The 22,575-nt window shown below is 45.1% G+C and overlaps 1 protein-coding gene across 4 annotated transcripts in view; it reads right to left on the reverse strand.

Annotated features, from left to right (window-relative positions):
• Positions 1-22,575, reverse strand: part of PAPPA2 (pappalysin 2) — a 280,558-nt gene that overhangs the window by 79,469 nt on the left and 178,514 nt on the right. For all 4 annotated transcript variants that reach the window (XM_040446705.1, XM_040446706.1, XM_040446707.1 and 1 more), the window contains exons 15-17: positions 7,387-7,558; positions 3,549-3,726; positions 2,126-2,339 (exon numbers count right to left, since the gene is read on the reverse strand). In XM_040446705.1, the coding sequence (XP_040302639.1) occupies positions 2,126-2,339; positions 3,549-3,726; positions 7,387-7,558 (564 nt within the window). The remainder of the gene's footprint in view (positions 1-2,125; positions 2,340-3,548; positions 3,727-7,386; positions 7,559-22,575) is intronic.

Consider the following 22,575-nt stretch of genomic DNA (forward strand, 5'->3'; position numbering starts at 1 on the left):
CACACATAGAAGCCTGTAGAAGCCCGGGCTTTCTCTGGAGTGGAAGGCTCTGGACAAAGTCAGACTCAATCCACCCCACAGAAAGATGGCTAAGTACTGACTAGTGAAGGTCAAATGAGAGCCAGAGAGTCAGTTTCCTGATATTCTTCTGTCCCCTTAAAGAAGTCTAGCTTACAAGCAAACCCTGTATCCCTTGGCCTCACTGGTAATGCCATAGCTGGGATCTTGTTAGTTCAAAACACAAATCCCTGGGCGCTTGGGTGGCTCAGTCAGTTAAGCGGCAGGCTTCGGCTCAGGTCTTGAACTCACAGTTCATGAGTTTGAGCCCCACATCGGGCTCACTGCTGTCAGCGTGGAGCCCACTTTGGATCCTCTGTCCCCCTCTCTATCTGCCCTTTCCCCCACCCCCCATCTCTCTCTCTCTCTCTCTCTCTCTCTCTCAAAAATAAGCAAAACATTCTTAAAAATATTTTTAAAAATCCATCTTCAAAAAAATACCTACCATGGGGAGACTTTTAATTAAGTCCTCGGTAAGAAACAAACTAGATTTTCTCCTATACCACATAATTTATGATAGGGAAAGTATAGCTACTAGCTACTGAGTGAAAGGAGTTTCCTTTTTCTGAAAGCTTTTTGTTTGTTTTGTTTGTTCAGAAAAGCCTTCTTTTTCTGAAACCCTTTATTGAGCCATTGGCACAAGGCAGGCAGGGGAGGGGGGTGCATTATTTCCTGCCATCTTCACCTCAACGCTGATGTGGCCATTATCTTCAACTTATCAAGGAGACCCAAAGAGTTACATAACTTGCCTGAGGCTACTCAGCTGAAAAAAAGGGGGTCTGACTGGGATTTGAAGCCCAGCAGGACTCTCTTCAGAGCCTTTCCTCTTAAAGGTGCCGCGAGGCTTTTGTTCTTTCTGATCAGAAGAAAGGCTCCCGGTTTCCCTAGGTCTGGGAATGTTCTAGGAGTGTGCGCGCACACAGAGCCCGGGAGGGAGAAGGCAGAAAGACCACAATGATAGTAATGGCTAATATGCATTGAGTTTTATGTTTTTAAAATAAATTTACCAAACCTTATGCTTACTTAATTAATTAATTTAGCCCCCACACAAGCCCTATCAGATAGGTATTATTATTACTGTCTTTGTTTTACAGATGAGAAAGACCGAGGCGGAGCAAGAAACCTTCCCAGCATCACACAGGTGATAAATGTCTGGACTGGGGACCAGCCCAGGCAGTTTCTCCTAGAGCCACAATCATAAATTCCCAACCGTCCTGATGAGGATGTTCTGCCCACAGTTGGATTTGGGCGACACGCGTAACACTTGGGAAGCTCCCAACACTTACTTTCAAGGAAAACGGTAATTAGGGCAGAGATATTTTTATGTATTTATTTTTAATGTTTATTTAAAACCTTTTTGAGAGAGACAGAGCAGGGGAGGGGCAGAGAGAGAGGGAGACAGAGAATCTGAGGCAGGCTCCTCGCTGTGAGCACAGGGCCCAACGCAGTGCTTGAACTCATGCACTGTGAGATCATGACCTGAGCCAAAGTCAGACGCTTAACCGACTGAGCCACCCCGGCGCCCCCAGGGCAGAGATTCTTTTAAAAAGCACCTAAGGGGGGTGCCTGGGTGGTTCATTCTATTAAGCATCCGACTTCAGCTCAGGTCATGATCTCATGGTTCGTGAGCTCGAGCCCCACGTCTGGCTCTGTGCTGACAGTTCAGAGCCTGGGGTCTGCTTCAGATTCTGTCTCTCTCTCTCTCTCTCTCTCTCTCTCTCTCTGCCCCTCCCCCACTTGGCTGTCTCTCTCTCTCAAAAATAAATAAACATTTTGAAAAATTTAAAAATTAAAAAATATAAACAAACAAATAAATAAAAAGCCCCTAAGTGAGGCTGATGGGAACTCCTATGGGAAAGAATATCTCTACAGAAAGCACACCTGGTCAACCTGTCTGCCTGGAGAATACACCTGTGCAGGTAAAGAGAGGTTATACAGAAAAACAAACACAACAAGCAATGGACAACCGGAAGATCTTCATATTATTTCCAAAACAATGGTCTGGGATTTACAAGTGAAAGTTCGAGGGCAGAGAGAACTGCAAAGACCCAGAAACAACCCAGCTTACCTCTTGACTGTACCCTCGGCACCCGGCTCGGCGTAGTAGCCTGGTTTGCATTCGTATCTACAGACGGAGCCCACGTCATGGTTGCCCTGGAGGCAGTGAGGCAAGAGCAGGCTGGCATTTGGGATTACAGGGGGGGCGTCACACTCCAACTTGCAGTAGGCTTCCGGGAGGGACCAGAGCCCGTCTTCAAGACAAGTCAGCCATGGGTTCAGTCCTGACCCCAGGAAAGAAAAGCACAGGATGCTCAGGGCAGAGTCCGGAAACCAACGTGCAGCAGAAAAGAACAAAAACCTGTCAAGCTGTCGGTGTTCTCAGGAGGTCACGTAATTCTTTGTTGAGAATCGTCTCTAACATCTCGGGTCCAGTGTTCATGCTATCTCTCTTTCCCCCACTGAGCATCTCCTGTGATCTCCTGCACAGAACGGAGGTCAGGTAGGTATTTTCTGACCAGAGTGGAGGAAGAGCTATCGGCCAAATCATTATCTCCCTTCCCAACTACAAATAACAAAAATATATTAGTGGCAGTATCGTGGAAAGCATAATAATAATCAGAGAAGACACCTTGAGAGGGCTTATATGCCAGGCACTGTTCTAAGCATTTTACGACACTTGCATAAAGTTCACACCTGAAGCAACCCGCTGAAATAGATACCGTCATTATCTCTTACTTTGCAGGTGGGGAAATTGAGTTTAGGTAACTTGCCAGAGCAGCAGACACAGGGTTTGAACTCGGGTAGTTTGGGTGCAGAGTTCCGTACACAGACACCACACTCCATGCCCCAGGGCCACTCATGGTCCCTCCAAGTGCAATCCATGAACTTCCCACAGTAACATCACCAACCCACCTCAGACCTACTAAATCAGGCTCTGGCAGCATTAGGCCCAGGAAGTTGCATTTGTGACAAGCCTCCTGGGTCCTTGTTGGGCACACCAGAGGCTGAGAAGAGGTGAAGAGTAAGTGTGGGGTCAGAGCAGGCTCTCTCCCATCTTCAGCTCTTACTTTCAGCACAGCCAGGGGCGATTCCTGCAACTCTGTTCTTACCTATACAATAGAACTAAAGGCACCTCACGCAGAGGGAGGTTGTAAATGTTAAGTAAAAAATGTGCATCGTAAAGCGTTTCTTAATTATTAATGTGATCAGGCAACTGTTACTCAGCTTGTTTCCAGAGGACATACAACCAAATAAAAACAGGGGAGTCTAAGTGTCTTTCATTAATGAGACCTGAGACAGGGCATCTTTCCACGTCGTCGGGACAAAGAAAAGCGTTGCCCTTTGGGACTTTGGTGGTGTTATCAGGAGAGGGTGGCACAGCAGAGAAAATGGGAAGAGTCCTAGGGTGGAAGAAAGACCCCCCCACAGAACCCCCAAAGAGTGAGAGGCTGAAGAGAACTTGCGTTCGGCTCCTGCTTGGCGGACAATACCTTGGAGCTTGGCTGGTGGGACACAGGAGATTGAGCAGCGCTTCAGAAAGTCTGTTCCCTCTGAGCAGGAGAAGTTTGCGTAGTTCACCAAAGATGGGTTGGGAACGCCACAATCAAGGGGCATGCAGCTCACGGCCCGGTCCCAGTGCCCAGAGGAACAGGTGAGCAGAATTTCCTTCTGGAAACGGAGAATTTTCCTCCATCAAGGTCACATGAAAAGGCTTATCAAAGCAGTTTCCAAGCTTTGGAAGAGTCCCGGTGATTACTGGTGCAAACATTCACAACAGATCAAATTATTTTGCCTCGCTCCCCCTTCGTGCCCTATTGGCTTTGATACAGTCTCACAATAGCCAGGTGGGCGGCTGCTGACCGCCCCTGTTAGTGTAAGAGAATCATGAAGTGGAGACACTCCTCCCACCCAACTCGTGGCTTCCCCCCATGGGCTCCTGGATCCACTCTGTGCCCTCCTCCGCCATGTTCTGTGCCCCTGTGGGTTTCATTCCTCTGACTGTGCTTGGCCCCAACACCTAGCACACTCAGGTGGGAGACTGCAGAGCCAGGAAGGAAAGGGAGGTCAGGGTGCTCATTCTTCCTGCTCCCTCTCTAGGGCATTACTGCCCGCTGGCTTCGTCCTCTGGTGGCCCTCTCCATCCTCTCCTGCACTCTCTTCCTGTGGGTTCTGTTAACTGCTCCCTGCAGTCGACTCTTCAGACCTATAGGTGATGTCACCCTGTCACCCTGGGATTCTGCACCGTATCCTTATGATTTGCCTGCATCCGGCCTTCATAGGTAGTCTCTGTATTAAAGTCGCTCACACTGCCCCCTTCAGAGCATGTCATCCGGCTCCTGCTGACACCCTGGAGGGTGAGCCAACCCATAATGCTATGAACGTACGTATCTCTGCTGGGCAGAGTATCCAAGAACGGCCACGAATTAATGCCCGCAAGGCACCTTCCAAACCTGTGGTTAAACTGGAGAGATTCCAGTTCCCTGAGACCGTCATGTTTGTTGGGTGGCCCTAGGGTTCATCATCACTAAATAAACGAAGAGACATTTCTTGAGCCTCTGGAAAGGGCCAGGTTCTGCGTAGGTTGGGATACACAAGACACCCTCAAGGACCTCATCGTCTAGCAGCATGGCAAATCACAGGCTGAAACAATGAGTCAGAAAACCAAAGAGGAAGTATGGAAAGAAAGAAAGAAAGAGAGAGAGAGGAAGGGACGAAAGGCAACAAGGAAGGAAAATGCAAGAGATAACATTGTTATACGTTACAGCCTAGTCCCTTCTCTAATGATTTGAAGAACGCGCTACAAAGCATGTGAACGCTAAAACGAAAGAAGGGGCAAATGGGGACCAAGAAGAGAGAAAATATAAAAATAAAAAAGGAGGCAGCCCTCTCATATCTAAGTGCTTGTTTTGTGGTGGGGAGATGGCACATGGGGGCGGGCCTAGAGGAGGAAGCGCCCCTCTGTGAGCAGGAGGTAAGTGTCTGCAGGGAGGTTCCCAGAGGTGGGGGCCTGGGAACTGGCCTATGAAGGATGAGCAGGACTTCCCAGCAGCAGAGGGTCGAGGAGAAGGAAGAGTCCAGAGGGAAGGGAACAGAATGAGCAGAAACCAAGAGGCCTGGAAGTTCACGGCTTGTTTGGGAAAGAGCACAGCCGTCCCTCCAGCCAATGGGTTACCGCAGGTCAGAGAGAGAGCGGGGAGATTCTGCGGCTCAGCAGCCATGCCGCCAGGAGACCACAGTGGCAGTGAAGCCAAAGGTAAAATGACTGGTGAAAGCACCTGTCACCCCTGACGCTCGCTCCTGGCCAGCTGCTCCTCCCTCTTCCCAGGGCTTCCCTGTCGCCTGCCAGAAGGACCCAGGTCAAAGCCAGACACGTTTTTCTGTTTAGTTTCAGTTCTTGTGTCAACAAAAAGCAAATATTCCCCACTGTCTTGTGTTCACGAGCCAGGATCGTAGAATTCCCTCGGTGGGGCCAGCTTCGGGTGACAGGAGCTGTGTTGGCTGACTCCACCGTATGGTTGGCAAAGGTGAGCTCCCACCTTCCTCCTCCCAACCCAGACCCTGCCCCTCACACACTGATCGCAGCCTGGAAGCCTGTCTCAAACCACAACAATCACAGCATCTGCCTCAAACGCTGCCTATATTGCCTGGGTTTTCTCCTGGCTTCGCCTTCATTAAATATTGCCCATTTTGTCTTGACTTTGCTCCTAACTTTAACACATTGCAAACACTGTCTTTTCTTCTCTCCCCCTCTTTACCTATCACACAAATGTATTTAATCCCTACTTTTTTTTTTCAATTCCTTTGCATTCCCTCTATCTTTTTTAGTGTGAGTTAAGCTGGGTGAAGAATAGGTAATAAGAGCTCTGCCTTTCTGACCAAAGCATCACGGACCGAGGGGTTGGTGCCTCAAGGTATATTAAAACTTTTTCTCTATGAAGAACCTAAACCATCTGAAGCCAACTCTTGTGTCTTTAAATTCAGACTATCTCTAAGCAAGTGAGGATTTTCCGCGAATCTACAATCTACTAAGTAGTCAATTGGTACAAAAGGCAAAAGATCCCAATCTTGGGCACCACTGACACCTGACCACCAGGCTTGCATCCATTTTTTCCTGATCATACCATGGCTTTCTGGTCCTCTCCTCAAGCATCATTATCTTTTCCCTAATGCATCCTTTGTCTCATATTATGGTCATGGTTTTCTAATGGTTGATTTCAAGTTTAAAGATCCCTCTGCAGAGTATTGAAAGCTCCCTAAAGGAAAGATGGAAAACAGAAGTCTTAGTTGAGAATACATTATCATGCTCATAGTAACGGCGGCTTAACAGAGTGCTGTGTGCCTATCATTTAGCTAGAAGCTTTTAAATTTTTTTAAATGTTTAGTTATTTATCTTGAGAGAGAGAGAGAGAGAGAGAACAAGTTGGGGAGGGGCAGAGAGGGAAGGAGTGAGAGAAAATCCCAAGCTCCTTGCTGTCAGCACAGAGCCTGACATGGGGCTCAAACCCACGAACTGTGAGATCATGACCTGAGCTGAAATCAAGAATCAGACGCTTAACCAGTCGAGCCACGCAGGCTCCCCTTAGCTAGAAGCTTTTAAATTATTTCCCATCAGTCATCATTATAACTCAATGACATAAATACTTTTGTCCTCGTTATTTCACAAACATGGAAGAAAGCTTGTTTTTTACCAAAAATTATACAACTAATAAACAGTGGAGCCAAAATTTCATTCTGCGATTGTCACATGAGCCACGCTCTTAACTAACATGTTCTACTCCCTCCAAATGCCGGAAATGGTACTATGGTAGCTTGCAGACTGTGGAAAATTAGGTAAAAGGTAGAACCATGACATAATCCCCACCTCAGTAACACAGGGAAGAAAATCAGACTCTTTCTCCAACCTTCTTGTCAGGAGGTCCGGGGGTCAAACCACGAGCCACAGACAAGCTGATTACAACCTATCTTATATTACAACCTATCTTATTTACAAATTGTGGACAAGTCTAAGGTGTAGCATTCTCATCTTGAAGTCAAAAGTGGGACCGTAATTTCTGACAGGAAGACAGAAACAAGGAAGGAGGACGGGATAAGTATCCCTACCTACTGTCTGCACGAGAGAAACTGACACCCTAGTTGATGAGAACTGCACGTGCTCTTATATACCTTGCATTTTGGTGAAGCCGTGCTCTCCTTGCTTGTTAGAATCCTCATCTTTCCTTCCAAATGATTTAAAAACACCTGCCTTTCCCCAATCCAGCCCAGGGAAGGAGTGTAAGTCCCCTCCCTCCCCAGGAGCTTGGTCTCGATGACCACGGGTTTTCAACTCACCTGCACGGGCCTGAGGTATTGCCCGCTGCTGGCCTGAAGGGCAAACCCCCTTTGACAGGTGATAGCACACTTCATGTGACCTGGGCCACCAGAGGTACAGTTCACCATGTCCGCATGATCAAGCAGCAATGGCGCACAGCTGCCCTGCTCCCCACAGGGCCGGTGGACACAGCTGGGGATGACAGAAACAAAAGCATCTTAGACAGACTCCAAACCAGAGGGCGACGGCAAAGACTCTGCAGTTTCCCGTCTGGAAAGTGCCTCCAAGCCAAAGAGAACGATTTTTCTCCAAACCCAACACTGAACTCATCACCTCCTTCCGTATGACCTGGAACCGTGTGACATAAAATGAAAAAGAACGATAATCAGCTAACAGGTCACGAATGATCAAACGACTTCCTACGGCTCTTCCAGGAGGACAAAATGGTGACAGGACGAGGTGGGGAACGTGTCCCAAGAGCTCTGGATGGCATCAGAAATGGGTAGGTTAGAGAGCAATCCTCGAAATGTTTAACCACCGGTACCACTGGGTCCCAAACAATCAGAGCAGACCCAGATCAGGAGTGGATCCTGGGGGCCCCGGGTTGTGTCACACGCTGACCTTTCAGTTGTTTGATTACAGATGGATTCCAGAGGGCCCTACATGAAAGGTCTGGGGTATCTGAGATGGCAGAAAAGGAAACATGTATTCACTGATTGGTGTGGAAATATTTTTGACAACTGTAGCCATAGCACTACCCTCCACTGAACGTCCACACTGGCTAATGAGAAACGGAGCCCATGACAGGAAGAGGAAACTCACACATACTAAATCCCTGTCTTGTGCCTGACGTCGTGCTAGGTGCCTCGGGGACATCATCTCAGCAGAGCAGGACCACTGCCTAGGGCTCTAGGGCCGATCAACCAAGAATGGGTGACAGAGCTTAACTCCCCAGGTTCAGGGTGACTCGGTCTGGACCATAACAGCACCAAGAGCAAAACGAGCATTGCCCTCTTCCCACGGCAGCAGTGTAGAGATGAAAAATGAGGGCATGGCCCCACACTGTCTGACTTTGGATCCTGGATCCGCCACTTACTACCTGTGTGCTTTGGTTGAGTTATTCATTCCCCAGGGTTTCAGCTCCTTCCCTCATAAGAGGAGGATCATAAAGGCACATATCCCACAGGGTGTTATGGTTCCCAGGCTGAATCCCCCTACTGCTCCACTGCCGGTGGCCCAAGTCCCACCCTCAGTGGCTTGTTTTCTGTTGGCAATCCATACTTTTTGGTTCTCCCATTTCTGTACCTTTGCTCAAACCGTCGAGATTTCTAAAAGGACTTTCTTCTCCAAGAAGTCCCTTCAGGTATTTTCCTCCTGTGAACCTCCCAGGGAAATTTTAAAAATAATTTCCCTCTAACACTCCTATTACTCTATCCTATATTATAGTCACGTACGCATCTGCTTATTCTTTAATTTATCCATCCTTGGATCTACAAGGCAATTGGGATCTGAGTATCTCCTGAGTGCTCAAACTCCCAACCAGATTATGACCTTCTCGAAGACAAATTCCGACTCTGACCCACTTTTATATTCACCATATACCTTGCGGTAGCAAACACAATAAAAGCTGGCTGACTTAAATGTGTTTGCACAGCAAAATCAGTCAATGGCTACTAAAATGGGTAATTTGTTAAATTTTCAAATGACAGACGGGAATCTGAAACACAAAAATATTATCATCGAACAGTCATTCAACCATCTTGCCCCTATTCGTTCATTCACCAATCAACATCTACCGCACACTTACTGTTGGCAAGGTATTCGTTTGAGTACCGGGGTACAATAAGTATCATGCCCCTAAGGAAATCATAGTCTAGTTGAGGTGACCAACACGATATTTTCCTATATTTTCTTGTTCATGATGTTGTTGTCAGTGGTGTCAAATATTAGTTTAAAGGATACTGTGACTCTCATCATCGTTAATTTGCTCTACCTAGAATTCTGTTATGGTCAATGGTCCTAGAATTCTGTTAACAGTCAATGACTTTATTAAAAAGCTGGAAAATATAAGAAAGTGAAAAATTAAAGGTCATTGAATATGCACATACCACCTCGAAATAAATGAGAATTGATTTTAAAAGCACTAATCCAAGGGGTGCCTGGGTGGCTCAGTCGGTTGAGCGTCATCTGGCTCTTGGTTTCAGCTCAGGTCATGATCTCACGGTTCATGAGTTCGAGCCCCACATCAGGCTCTGTGCTGACAGCATGGAGCCTGCTTGGGATTCTCTCTCTCCCTCTCTCTGCCCTTCCCCTGCCCACGATGTCTCTCTCTCTCTCTCTCAAAATAAATAAATAAAACTTAAAAAACAAAAAAGCACTAATCCATAAAGGATGGATTTGATCTGAATGTGCAAAAGTTGCTGCCTCTTATCTTGTACCCCTAGGATTTAAGTCATATGTCAGTGACATTCTTTATCTATGCTTATTAGGTATAGGATAGAGGTATTGGAGTTGAGTGGTATGAAAGAAACTTTTTTAATCCTCTGAGTCCTGAGCATTCCCTTAAGTGTGGTTTCCCTCAGATTCATTCCACAGAGCCTGGTGGAGGAAGGAATATATGAATTGGGGGGTAGCGACTGTTAACTCTCAACATAAATTCCCCCAAATCCAGTGCTGATAATTGGGTATGCAGTGCAGGAAATAAATCTTTGTCCCCGAGTCTTTATTGACCTCTCTGGATGAGGGATCTGAAACCCGACCATCCTCCATGGGATGAGATCAGTACACCTCATTAGTGATGCTACAGAGCTCCAAGTTTCATAGATGCTGCTGCATTCCTTGATGTCCACAAGAAAGTAATATTTCTTCAGCCTGGTAAACAGAGAGTACTAGAAAACAGAGTCATTAACAGTTCTGGTTCCTGTCAGCTTGTTGCCAGGAAATAAATGTGAAATAGCACGTGCTGTTTGTCAGTGACTCCAGCCAATTAATTAATCCGTGTCATCGTTGAGGACAAATGCGTGCCGAGATAAGACACAGAGCAAATACTCTGAATGAGCCTCCTTCTGTCAAGATGGGGTTCCGTTCACCGCTGTTGCTAGGCTACCGGTGTAAGAAGTCCTTCCAGCACTGGCAGCAAAGGAGGAAGAGTGAGACGGAAGAGGGGAGCACAGAAGAGGGGGAAAGTGTGGCATGAAATAAGACCAAGAAAAAAAAAAAGGCACCAAACCCAGACCTGTTTATGAAGTGAGAAATGGTTTTAGGGCAGCTGCTGCAAATTCCTTCACTAGCTTACATTTCCATTTGCTTCCTTTTTAAGGAATTTGTTTTATGAGGACGGTGTTTGTCAGGTCGTTAGCTTCTGATGGCATCTGGTACCAATTGTAGAATTCTCTCCCCTGCACCCCAGCCCCCCCCTCCTTTCGTGTTTCTCTTCCACCGCAAACACTGCTTTTCCGAGTGGAGCTGCGTCCTCCATTTCCCTGCCCTCCCCATACCTTCTCCTTTCCACCTAGCGCTACACGAGCTCTCGTCTCAGAAGGATAATGCTAAGAGTCAAAACGGTTTGTCTTAAAACTTCCTAGGAGCTTTCTTCTTATGGTCTTCGGACAAATGCTAACGAAAGTGGCAGGGGCGAAATCTTACAATGCCCCAGAGAGGTGGGAAGTTAGGTGTTTATCTTGGTTTGACACACAAGGAAAATTAAGCTGCTCAGGAGACTGGCCGGGGGCCACACAGCGAGTCAGAGGAAAACCCTCGGGCTGGAGCTCAGAGCCCTGGCTCTCTGGCCAGCCTAGACCACGAGGCCATCTCCCAGGGGGATGCGGCTGCTCTCCTGTTGCCTTCTTCTGAATTCAGGAGCTAGCAACATTGGCCAGGGAGAGCCAAGAAGCTCCTCACCTCAGCAGGGCAGTCAGGGGCAAATATAGAATATTCCATGGTCCATCTTAGCTTCCAGACGTTTTCTTTTTAAATGACAGCAAATCAAGTTGTCAATATTTGTCCAGCTGCCGCCATCTGCGAGATGACCTGCTTTGCATGTTTCCTCCTTTGGCAACAGCTCCTCAGCCTTCCACCCATTTTTTTTTCAGATCTTTCCCCATACCCCATCACAATGTGTTCTCAGGTAAGGATATGACGAGCCCACCCAGATGTGATTCACAGGTACTTCCACATTAACAGGAGATAAAGTTTTAAGTCAAAGGGATGAGTTTTTCATGACGGAATTTTAAGTCGATAGGCCCTTCAAAATCACACTTTCTAGATGACCACCTACCCATAACTCTAGCTTTGTTTTTTTGTCTCTCCATTTCTCTGATAAGCCTTCGCTCTCTCTCTTCTGGTCCTCACTCCCCAAGGTCATTGTGTTGGAGTGTTTTAAAAAATGCTTTCAGGGGCACCTGGGTGGCTCAGTCGGTTAAGCGTCCGACTTCGGTTCAGGTCACGATCTCGCGGTCCGTGGGTTCGAGCCCCGCGTCGGGCTCTGTGCTGACAGCTCAGAGCCTGGAGCCTGTTTCAGATTCTGTGTCTCCCTCTTTCTCTGACCCTCCCCTGTTCATGCTCTCTCTTTCTGTCTCAAAAATAAATAAATGTTAAAAAAAAAAAATTAAAAAAATGCTTTCAGTGAGAAATCCCTGTACAAAATGTACAATTACCCTGGGCTATCTTCCTCTTGTATGTAACCTGCTCGTGGGCACCCAGGCGCAATCCTAATACCATCCTACTGCAGTGATGCGGCTGCTTCCTTTGTTGGTTGGGTCTGTGAGTGACGCCGGTACCTGAGAAACTTCTGTCGGCAGTTTTGTGAAGGAGCGGCCCACAGGAGGCAGGCCTCAATCGTGCTTGTACATCCGACTCGTTTAAGCAGCTTTCAAAACACAGATACCCAGGCTTTGTCCTCTGGAGATTTTGATTCTCAAGGCTTGTGGTGGCATTTTAGCATCTGTGACTTTCTAAGTTGCACAGCGTTTGCTGCTCACCAGGAACGAAAACCGGTGCCACAAACGTCTGGTATGCGTAACCCGAATGATAGGTCAGTAAATTCCAGAAGCCAAGACTATAACATAACAAGGCCAATTCCAGGAGGAGAACCTGGTCCCACTGCTTGATTATTACATGTCAATGTATTAAGTACATATTGTCCTGTAGAAGCCATAAGATAGATCAAAAGTATGCAACACTTTTCCTGTTCTGAAGAAGCTTTCAATATAGCTGATGAGAGAATAATAAACTCATGTATTACTGATTACAACTTCAAGGCTGTTTCAGAGAAAGTTTTATCACTGCATATGATTTGACCTCAGTGAAGGAATAGAATTTGGAAAGGCGAAAGAGATGTTCTGGAAAGCTACCTCCAATGCTTGACAGACAGAACACAGACAAGGTAGCACTCTCAGTGCTTTGACAAAATCTCCATTTCCTACCGACCACTGAGAGGTGCAGAAAATTCATTATATGTGGGTCTCCCAAGTTATAACTAACAAATTTAGAGAACCTTTAGTGAAAGGAGCCCACGTCCATATTTGAAGACAGACTTACAGGCAAGTTCCCAAAGTCTGGCTCTGCCTCGTAGTGAGTGGTTGGTGAGGAACAGGGTAAGGCCGACCCCAGAAAGCAGACATCATTCTCTGCAGAGGGAGCACACAGACCCCACACAGGGTACACCACGAGCTGTCCCCCAGGCTATACCAAATCAGGCACCTCTTTTTAGTTTTACATTTCTTGAGGCCACTAGAAGGAAGTTGGCCTAGTTTCCAGCCAGGGTCCACATTTGGGATGCTGGGCAGTTACTGACAAATGGGTGAAGTCCTGGCTTTTCTGCCCACAGCTTTGGTCCAAGGATCCCCTGAGGGTCTGAGCCACCACGGAGGAATTTCACCAGACTGCAACAATACTCCAGACTCAATAAAAATGGACAGTGAAACCTTGCTTCTCCCGTGTGAGGCCTAATGGAGATTATGTGCTAAAGACCCCATTTGCTTAAGCGTGAATTTTGGGGGGCGTGGGGGTGACTCTTAACAATGATCTTGGAGGAACCATAGCTTGTTAAAAGTGAAACGGACCTTAAACATAATTCAACTCAAGTTCCTCGTTTTAGAGATGAGGAAAATGAGCCCGAAAGAAACGATGGGGTATTCCAGAACACTAAGACTACAATATAACAACAAAGACACATTTAATTAAGCTTTGGCTCAAACTCAAAATCGGAATGACATCAGCTCATGGACTCTTCTCAAGTCAACATCCCACCCTCCCGTAAGCAACCAGAAAAAGCCGACCACAATCTGATATCTGGAATCTAGGTGAGTTTAGGAGAAACTGTCTGGCATCTGTAACACACGTTTGACAAACAGCATGGTGTAATGGAGAAAGTAGGAGATCAAGGCCAATGTGACCTGGGTTCAGGTCTTGGCTTGCCCCTGCTTACCTCTAGGACCTTGGGTAAGTCTCTTAACTGCTCTGGCCCTCCGTCTGCAAATTTGTAAAATGATGGGTTTGAGCTAGGTTCTCTTAAAGGTCCCTTCCAGCTCTAACATGATATTTAATTTCCTAGATGAGGTGATGGTGGTATCGGGGTGGGAGTACAGAAAACCCATGAATGGGCAGGATGTGGTAGAGAACAAGAAAGAGTTTCTGACCATCTTTCTTGCCCAGGGTACGTTTTTGCTTAATGTCCCAACTTTTCAGTTGCTTAGTTAAACAAAACATTGCAATTCATTTATCCAAGAAGTACCGCCGTTGACCAAACAGCAATCCCAGTGGTTTCTGCAGAAACAGCTCTTTTAAGGTTAAATAGTAAAGAGGATCAGATTTCTCGCCATTCCCCTACTGTGTTTTATTGATTCTTATTGAAATAAGAGGCTGTGGGCTAAGAAGGAATGTATGCTCCGGATTTGCCAGCAGATAGAAGTGCAATGTACAGAATGGAGAGTGGACCGGAAGGGACAGAGTCCTCATTAATCTTGCCTCCACCAACAACAAAACCAAATAATAATAATAGCATCCGTCCTTAGAGAGCTTTGCTGTTTCTCCAAACCAATACAAAAAGATACCGTCTCTACTCTGGCTGCCCATTCTACCTCCTCGTCACCCTGGCTCCATGTTTTGCTTTGTAGGACAGGAACAAGCATAAATGTCAAGTATATTTCCATCAGCCATCTTGGGCAAAACAGTGCTAGTGCTTTGAGGGGGCTTTTCCTCAAGTACAATACCAACCAGGAAGGGAAAATTAATTCAAGTTCTTCTCCTCTGAAGATTCTCATCTGAGAGGAAACAGAGATCTTGATAGTAATTGTTTCTTCCCTCGTGACAGAGAAATGATGAATTACTGCACTAAGCAGACTTCTTCCATTCCTGTATTTTGAAGAAAGCAGAGGTTCCCCTGCCTCTCTATTGAAGGTTCTGCCCCAAAGTCGGCCTTTTGGGAAAGGTCCATCTCTTCCTAGAATGTGACCTATTTGTAAGTTCAGGACTGGACCCTGGTGACCCCAGTACCGGGTAATTTGCTTCACTCATTTCTAATTCTGGGCACAGTTTTTTACCATGCCTGGCTGTAACACTAGAAGTCCCATCCAAATGCCCCCTGTCCTTCTAAAGAGAAACAGATTTACTTCACACAGCCAAAAGCGCTCCCTTTCAAAATCCCTGCCTCACCAAGTTTCAGAACCCATGATTTTAATGTAGATTATAAAATATGTGGAATACCAAAGGAAGAGTCAAAACAATTGTTGGCTAATTAGTAGAGGATATGCTTCCCTAGCATTGCATCAGGGAAACAGAATCACCCATCAGAAATAACAACAACATGGGGTGCCTGGGTGGCTCAGTTGGTTAAGCATCCAACTCTCGATCTCGGCTCAGGTCACGATCTCACAGTTCATGGGTCTGAGCCCTGCATCAGGCTCTGTGCTGGCAGCGTGGAGCCTGCTTGGGATTCTGTCTCTCCCTCTCTCTGCCCCTTCCCCACTTGTACTCTTGAAAGAAAGAAAGAAAGAAAGAAAGAAAGAAAGAAAGAAAGAAAGAAAGAAAGAAAGAAAGAAAAACATATATGTGTGTGTGAATTATAAAAACATAAATTATGTGTATATATATGTGTGTGTGTGTGTATATATATATATATATATATACACACACACACACGTATGTATATATTTCTAGTTTTCAAAGGCAGTAACCATCTCCACGGGGGGTAGTTCCTAACAAGGAGTGATCACTGGAGCCCCCAAATGATTGTACTGTGGACTCTTGTCCTACCAACCCTTCATCCCTGGGTACCAATGAAACTATTAATCATGAATAAATCATAAACTATTAAACAATGAATCTATTAATGTGACCCTTCCCCAGCCACACTCATAGGCCCAGCCCGAGGACTTGTGAAACACATGTAGTCAAGTGAGGGAGCAGCACAGTCCTGCGAATGAAGATTAGTGGGCATGAGTTTCATTCCACATCATTCCTAGAACAGTTCCTACAAGGCAGGAAGAAGGGGTAGCATGACTTCTCTGTGGCTATTCATAAGCTGTGTAAACTGAGGTCTTGAGGATTTGCGAGCCAGCACCTTGAATGAGTGTCAAATTCACACATAAAAGTTAAACAGGTGTTCTGAAACCAACTCCAATATAGTGGCCGGGGCGGGGGGCAGGGGGCATGCAGATTCCCACACTGGGATGCCGGTAGGACGTCTGAAAATTTAACTCAATCCTGACACTACCTGCCCAGAGAAAGCATCAGATGCCACAAGTTAAGAAATCAGTCCCACTCAGGCACCAGTCACAAACCCAAGTTGTTACCTATACAGTAAAACCTTGGTTTGCGAGCATAATTTGTTTGGGAAACATGCTTGTAATCCAAAGCACTTGTGTATCAAAACAAGTATCAAGAACCATTGACTCAGTTGTGCTCATCATGCGATGTTCAGCATCACGTACTACTCATATTGCAAGACATCACTTGTTCATCAAGTTACGATTTATTAGAAACGTTTGCTTGTCTTGCGGAATACTCACAGAACAAATTACTCACAATCCAAGGCTTTACTGTACTTCTGACTGACTGGCTATAAATCAGAGGTTCAAACCTCCTCCTCAGGTTTGATTAATTTGCTAGAGCTGTTCATAGAACTCAGAGAAACATTTTACTTACTGGTTACCAGTTTATTATATATAAAGTAATAAATACAACTCAGGAATAGCCAGAAGGAGAGATACATAGGACAAGGCATGGGGAAAGGACATGGAGCTTCCATGCCCTCTCCAGGCGTGCCACCCTCCCCAGTCTCCATGTGTTCACCAACCCAGAAGCTCTCAGAACACAGCCTTTTGGAATTTTATGGAGGCTTCATTACATAGGCTTGGTTGATTGATTCAACCTTCAGCCCTTTCCCACTCTCCAGAGGTCAGAGGGAAAGACTGAAAAGTTCTAACCCTCTAATCGTGTGTTTGGCTTCACAGACAACCAGCCCCATCCTGAAGTGTTTTTCCAAAAGTCACCTCATTCACATAACAAAAGACACCTTTATCACTCTCAACACTTAAGAAATTCCAAGGGTTTGGGAGCTGTGAGCCAGGAACCGTGGACTAAGACCAAATACCATAATAACGCAGAAGTAGAACATAAAACACGTGCTGGGCCCCTTTGGGAATCTCCCTCTCCCCCTTGGCTTCCTTTCCCCAGAAAGTTTCTGGACTCCCCAACAGAAGCTTCACGTTGTTCCCATCATCTCATAATCCGGGGATTTGTCAGTCCTTGGTTGACATCAGATTTGGAACGTTACTCCCTTCTGTTCTTTTCTTCCTCCTAGCTCTCCCACGCCTTGCAACGTCCCCGGTTTGTGTGCTTATAGAGAAATGAAGGCCCAAAGAAGGGAAGGGACTGTCCTAAAATCAGGTGATGAAACTGATGATGTAGCCAACAGCAGGAGACAGGGGTCTGGACGTTGGGCTTGCTGCCACTTCAATCCCAGACTTCCTCTGCCTCCATGGTTAGAGCTACACAGAACCAGACATGGCCTGAGAGTCATTCCAACCAGAACTTATGGTCAAATCCGTCAACAGTGTCTGTCTACTTGGCAGGCTGGCAAAATGACAGAATCCTGAAAATATTGGTTTGTTTTTATTTTCTGTGCTCTCTCCGCCAGCTGCTATGAATATAGACCATAAGGACAGGGCCAGCCCTGAGCAAAATTGAGAAGCAGGTGACATTTTAAACTCAACGCTCTTTGCAGAACCACTTTTTCTATTTTTCATACTGCCCCAAGCTTCCAGATGCCTACCCTAACTTGCATTTCAGCAGGGCCCTGGTCTATTTTTGAATTGTCAAGGTCCATAAGAGAATGGTTCTGCTATAAAAAATTGATAACAGCTTACAACACTTCTACTTCTATTAAATAGCTGTCTACTCTTTTATTTATTTTTTTTTTAATTTTTTTTTTCAACGTTTATTTATTTTTGGGACAGAGAGAGACAGAGCATGAACGGGGGAGGGGCAGAGAGAGAGGGAGACACAGAATGGGAAACAGGCTCCAGGCTCCGAGCCATCAGCCCAGAGCCCGACGCGGGGCTCGAACTCACGGACCGCGAGATCGTGACCTGGCTGAAGTCGGACGCTTAACCGACTGCGCCACCCAGGCGCCCCGGTCTACTCTTTTAAAGAGACTTTGGGGATCACCAAGACTTGAAGAAAATATTTCCTAATGGTGGAATTTCAGACACCATGATAAGACATGGAGGAGTCATTATTTCAAAATTATTGTTTTGAAACTAGCCTATTCCTTAGAGGTAGACCCCAAGTCTTCGTAAGTTGTTTGTGCCTATTCCTAACTTTTGACCAAAAGCTGCTACCTAACCAGTTCCAAGACCGCATCCCACCAAGAATCATCTCAGACAAGGTAGTATTTTAATAAACGCTTTCTAGAATAGTCTAGCCATGCACCCATCATCACTTAAATGAGACAAAGTCCACGACCTTTTCATTTTTCCTCTATAACCCCTGAGAACAGATAGTCCAAGAGACTCAAACAGCTGACTATGCCTCCCAAAGCGGACTATTGTTGACCAGGACATCCGTCATTGGCCAGGAGAATCAGAACCCTCACCAGTGGATTCTCCTCGTTTCCTCCTATTTCATGGACAAATCATTCCGGGAAAATGAAGTTAGGCAAGAAACCTAGGGAACAATTGAGCAGCTATAATTCTTTCTTTGCTTAAGAAACAAAAACAGATTCAGTGTTAATTTGCTAAACTGCTTTGGGGAAGAAGATAATCAAAAGAGTCGAAATGCAACACATATTTCATTTCTATAGTGCCTTTCCCGGCAAGAGAGAACACTTCCCATCATCCTGGAATATTAAAAGCAACCCCTCTGCTACAAACAAAAGAGGAGGAGCCAACGCAAATGCTCTCACCTGTAGCCCCTAGAGAAAGAAAGAAAGGAGCTCTTCACTTTGTGAAGCTATCAAAAGTGAGGGGATATCTGAATGCTCTACATAGAAATGAGCAGGCGAAGGAGAGGCCCGGCAGGTTTACAGAGGCCCAATCCAGGCAGAGAAGGAAGGGAAAGGGTTGGCGTTTCAAATCTGAGCTCCAAATAACTGAAGTACAATAGGAATCGGTAAAGCAGCAGCAATGAAGGTTCCAGGGAATAATGAAGCATGAAGCAGAATGACGGATAATAGAGATGGAATGATCCTATTACCAAGGCCAAGCTCACAAACTGATTACAGCGGGGATGGAATGCCAAGGCACTGAGCTGTGCTCTGGCTGCATGCCCCTGGACTGGGGCTTGGAGGCCTTGTAATCTAGACCCAGATCTACCCAGAATCTACAGAATAACCAAGGAGAAATATTTTGACACCTGAGTCCCAACATCTCCCGAATGGAAAACACAGCCGCTTCCTTCCAGAACTTCTCTGGGGATTTTAAAGTCATAAAAGTGAAGTTTGGGGTGCCTGGGTGGCTCAGTCGGTGGAACGTCTGACTTTGGCTCAGGTCATGATCTCGCGGTTCGTGGGCTTGGGCCCGCATCAGGCTCTGTGCTGACAGCTCGGAGCCTGGAGCCTGCTTCGGACTCTGTGTCTCCCTCTCTCTCTGCCCCTCCCCCACTTGTGCTCTGTCTCTCAAAAATAAATACATGTAAGAAAAAATTAAAGTCATAAAAGTGAAGTTCTATGGAAAAGTTGCTCTCTTTTCTACCACATCCCTCCACCCCCAACCAGAATTCCATGTCTATAGTGAATTTTCCAAGGACTACAGAGGGTGATCCAGAAATCTTCTGTACTTGACTCACTGATGCAAGCTCTCTCTTCTCGGCAACACCTCTATCTTCTCCAGAATAACTTTCTAAGGCCAAAGCCATCTTTTTTGTCACAGCACGACGGTTTCATTGAAAGCAAAGTCAAAAGAGACGAGGTAACTAGGGTAAGTCAGCCTGAGATAGCATTAGCCCCTCATGTTACCAAAGTTCGTAAGTTGCAGACAGGAAATTAGGGATAACTAACTGATTTTTCTCCCTGGATTATTCAGTTTTGCAGCCCCAGCTTCAGGAAACAGAATCTTTAGAGACTGCCAGAGACAACAGAGTTGACTAAACTGGTACACATGTCCATAAATTTGCAGGTGTTATGCATCCTGAGACCTTCCCAACCAAACCAGATACACATTGTTCTGTGATTACTCATTTCTAAAAGCTTATTTATTTTGAGAGAGAGAAAGAGAGAGGGAGACAGAGAGACAGAGAGAGAGAGAGCTAGCTAGCTCATGTGTGTGGGCGGGGCAGAGAGAGAGAGAATCCCAAGCAGGCTCCACACTGCTGGAGCAAGAGCCCAATGCAGGGGTTGAAATCACAAACCATGAGACCAAGACCTGAGCCAAAATCAAGAGTCAGATGCTCAACCAACTGAGCCATCCAGGTGCCCCATGGGATTACCCAATTTTAAAATCACCTGATCGTCTTCTTTACACAAGCATGGTTGACAAAATGTGGCAGGTATGTTAATTATGTATATGTGTATTTTTACATTAAGTATAGGAGAGTCAGAGGCTGAACTCCAACACGTATCCACAATAACAGCCTAATAGCCAATGTTTTAATGCAAAAGGTAAATTCTAAGAGTTGTTGCTTTGAATACAGACTCATACAAGAGCACAGTATGTGTGTTCATTACGTTTTCTTGACTCAGACTTTATGTGTTCATGCTTAGTTTGCTCTAAGTAAATAGAGAAAATGCAGATTTATGCAGAAAAGAGAAAAAGAAAGGAGAAAAAATCTGGGGATGACAGTGCTCTTTACAAAAATATTTTTTTTACTTAAAAAACAGTACCCTTTTGAATGGCCCAATCATTTAAAAAGTTAAATCATTTTAAAATTTAGTTACATAGTCAATACACATGAACCTTTTCCAAAAAATTGTCTTGCATAAAGTGAAGTACACACACACACACACACACACACACACACACTCACGCACACTTACAATATATATAACCACGTTTTACTAGACCAAAATTGCTAAAACAATGAACTCTCAATTATATAACATTATGAAAAGAATCAGAATATAGATTTTTAAAACTTTTTTTTTTTAATTTTTTTTTTCAACGTTTATTTATTTTTGGGACAGAGAGAGACAGAGCATGAACGGGCGAGGGGCAGAGAGAGAGGGAGACACAGAATGGGAAACAGGCTCCAGGCTCTGAGCCATCAGCCCAGAGCCCGACGCGGGGCTCGAACTCACGGACCGCGAGATCGTGACCTGGCTGAAGTCGGACGCTTAACTGACTGCGCCACCCAGGCACCCCTAGATTTTTAAAACTTTAATGAATAATAATTCATTATAATAATTCATAGTTGAGCCATGGAGAAGACAGCCTTGAAGGTGGCTTAGGCTTATAATAAGGGAAAATGACTTGGGAATAGATATGGATGGATGTGGATTGCTGATAAAACGGATGTGGTATAACTAGATAATGGACAATCGAGGGGACATCCTCTGGTAAGAGGGTTGCTTAGATAATCCATCTACCAAGACAGGGGAGTTTCTATGAGAAGACCTTGCTCTTAGAATCATTGTTCTTCCCTTGTGCTTTTTTCCCAAATATAGTTTGAGGGAGGGTGGCAGGGTTTCTTGGATGATAGTAAGACATGGGTATATTTCTGAAACAGTTTTCCATTTGTATAATAGAACTTTCCTTTACTAAAAACCAATTACTTAGATTCTAGTCTTAGTTTTGCTAATCTCAAATAAGGTGAATTTGGACTAAGACTCTGAGTCTTAGTTTCCTCAACTGAAAAATGATTCCTGGCACATTGTAGGCACTTAATAGTAAGTATTTTTGAATAAGGAATAGTCCATCTCTTTCTGTACACAGACATACATGCACACGCGCGCGCGCGCACACACACACACACACACACACACACCATACAGAATAAGTGGTTTTACAAATCAATGTATGCAAAACTTTTCAAAAACGTTCTTCTACTTGAGGAAAAATACACCAACGCATCCACAACGTGTATGCTTACACTCACACACATATCTACTCTATTAGACTTAAATTGTCACACGAGTCTACTTTCAGTTATCCACAGCGATAAAAAGGATCAAAGCATGACTATATATAGTTAACAAGAAAAAATGAGCATGAGAACAAGAGACAGAAGAAAGAACTCAGGTTTCTACAAGGACATTCATTTGAAAAGATTGATATCCCATTCAATTTTAGATTAGAATACTTGGCATTGATAAGCTATAGTTTAAGGTAAACCTCAGAACCCACTACAATTTTATATTTATGAATATCTATTACTTGTTTTCCATCTCAATCAGAATGTGTATTTATACTGAATAAGTTAATGAGGTATTTATACTTCATGTTTGCCTTGGACTTAAGAGAAGTTCAAAACATTAAAAAAAGAAAATATGCATTTTTAGTTAGGTCAATCTATTTAGAAGTTATATTGAAATGTGGTCTGAGGACTCAAGCCAGGGACTTAAAGGAAATCTTAACTGGAACAGAAAAGGCAAAGAGTACAAAGGGATTTCTTCTGGGTTATCTGACAAGAATTTTCCTGCCGCTTTGTGATACTAGAGATTCACCGTGCTCTTTTGCCAGTTAGTGTGATGTCATGCTTTCCCAGTAGATGTTAACTGGAGAGACTTGGAGGAAGAAGGGGCTTTTCTTCTTGGTTTCTACGGGCTTTCCTCTCCC

This window comes from Herpailurus yagouaroundi, unplaced genomic scaffold (genome assembly GCF_014898765.1).
Source record: "Herpailurus yagouaroundi ecotype Mexico unplaced genomic scaffold, PumYag 195, whole genome shotgun sequence".
Taxonomy (NCBI): domain Eukaryota; kingdom Metazoa; phylum Chordata; class Mammalia; order Carnivora; family Felidae; genus Herpailurus; species Herpailurus yagouaroundi.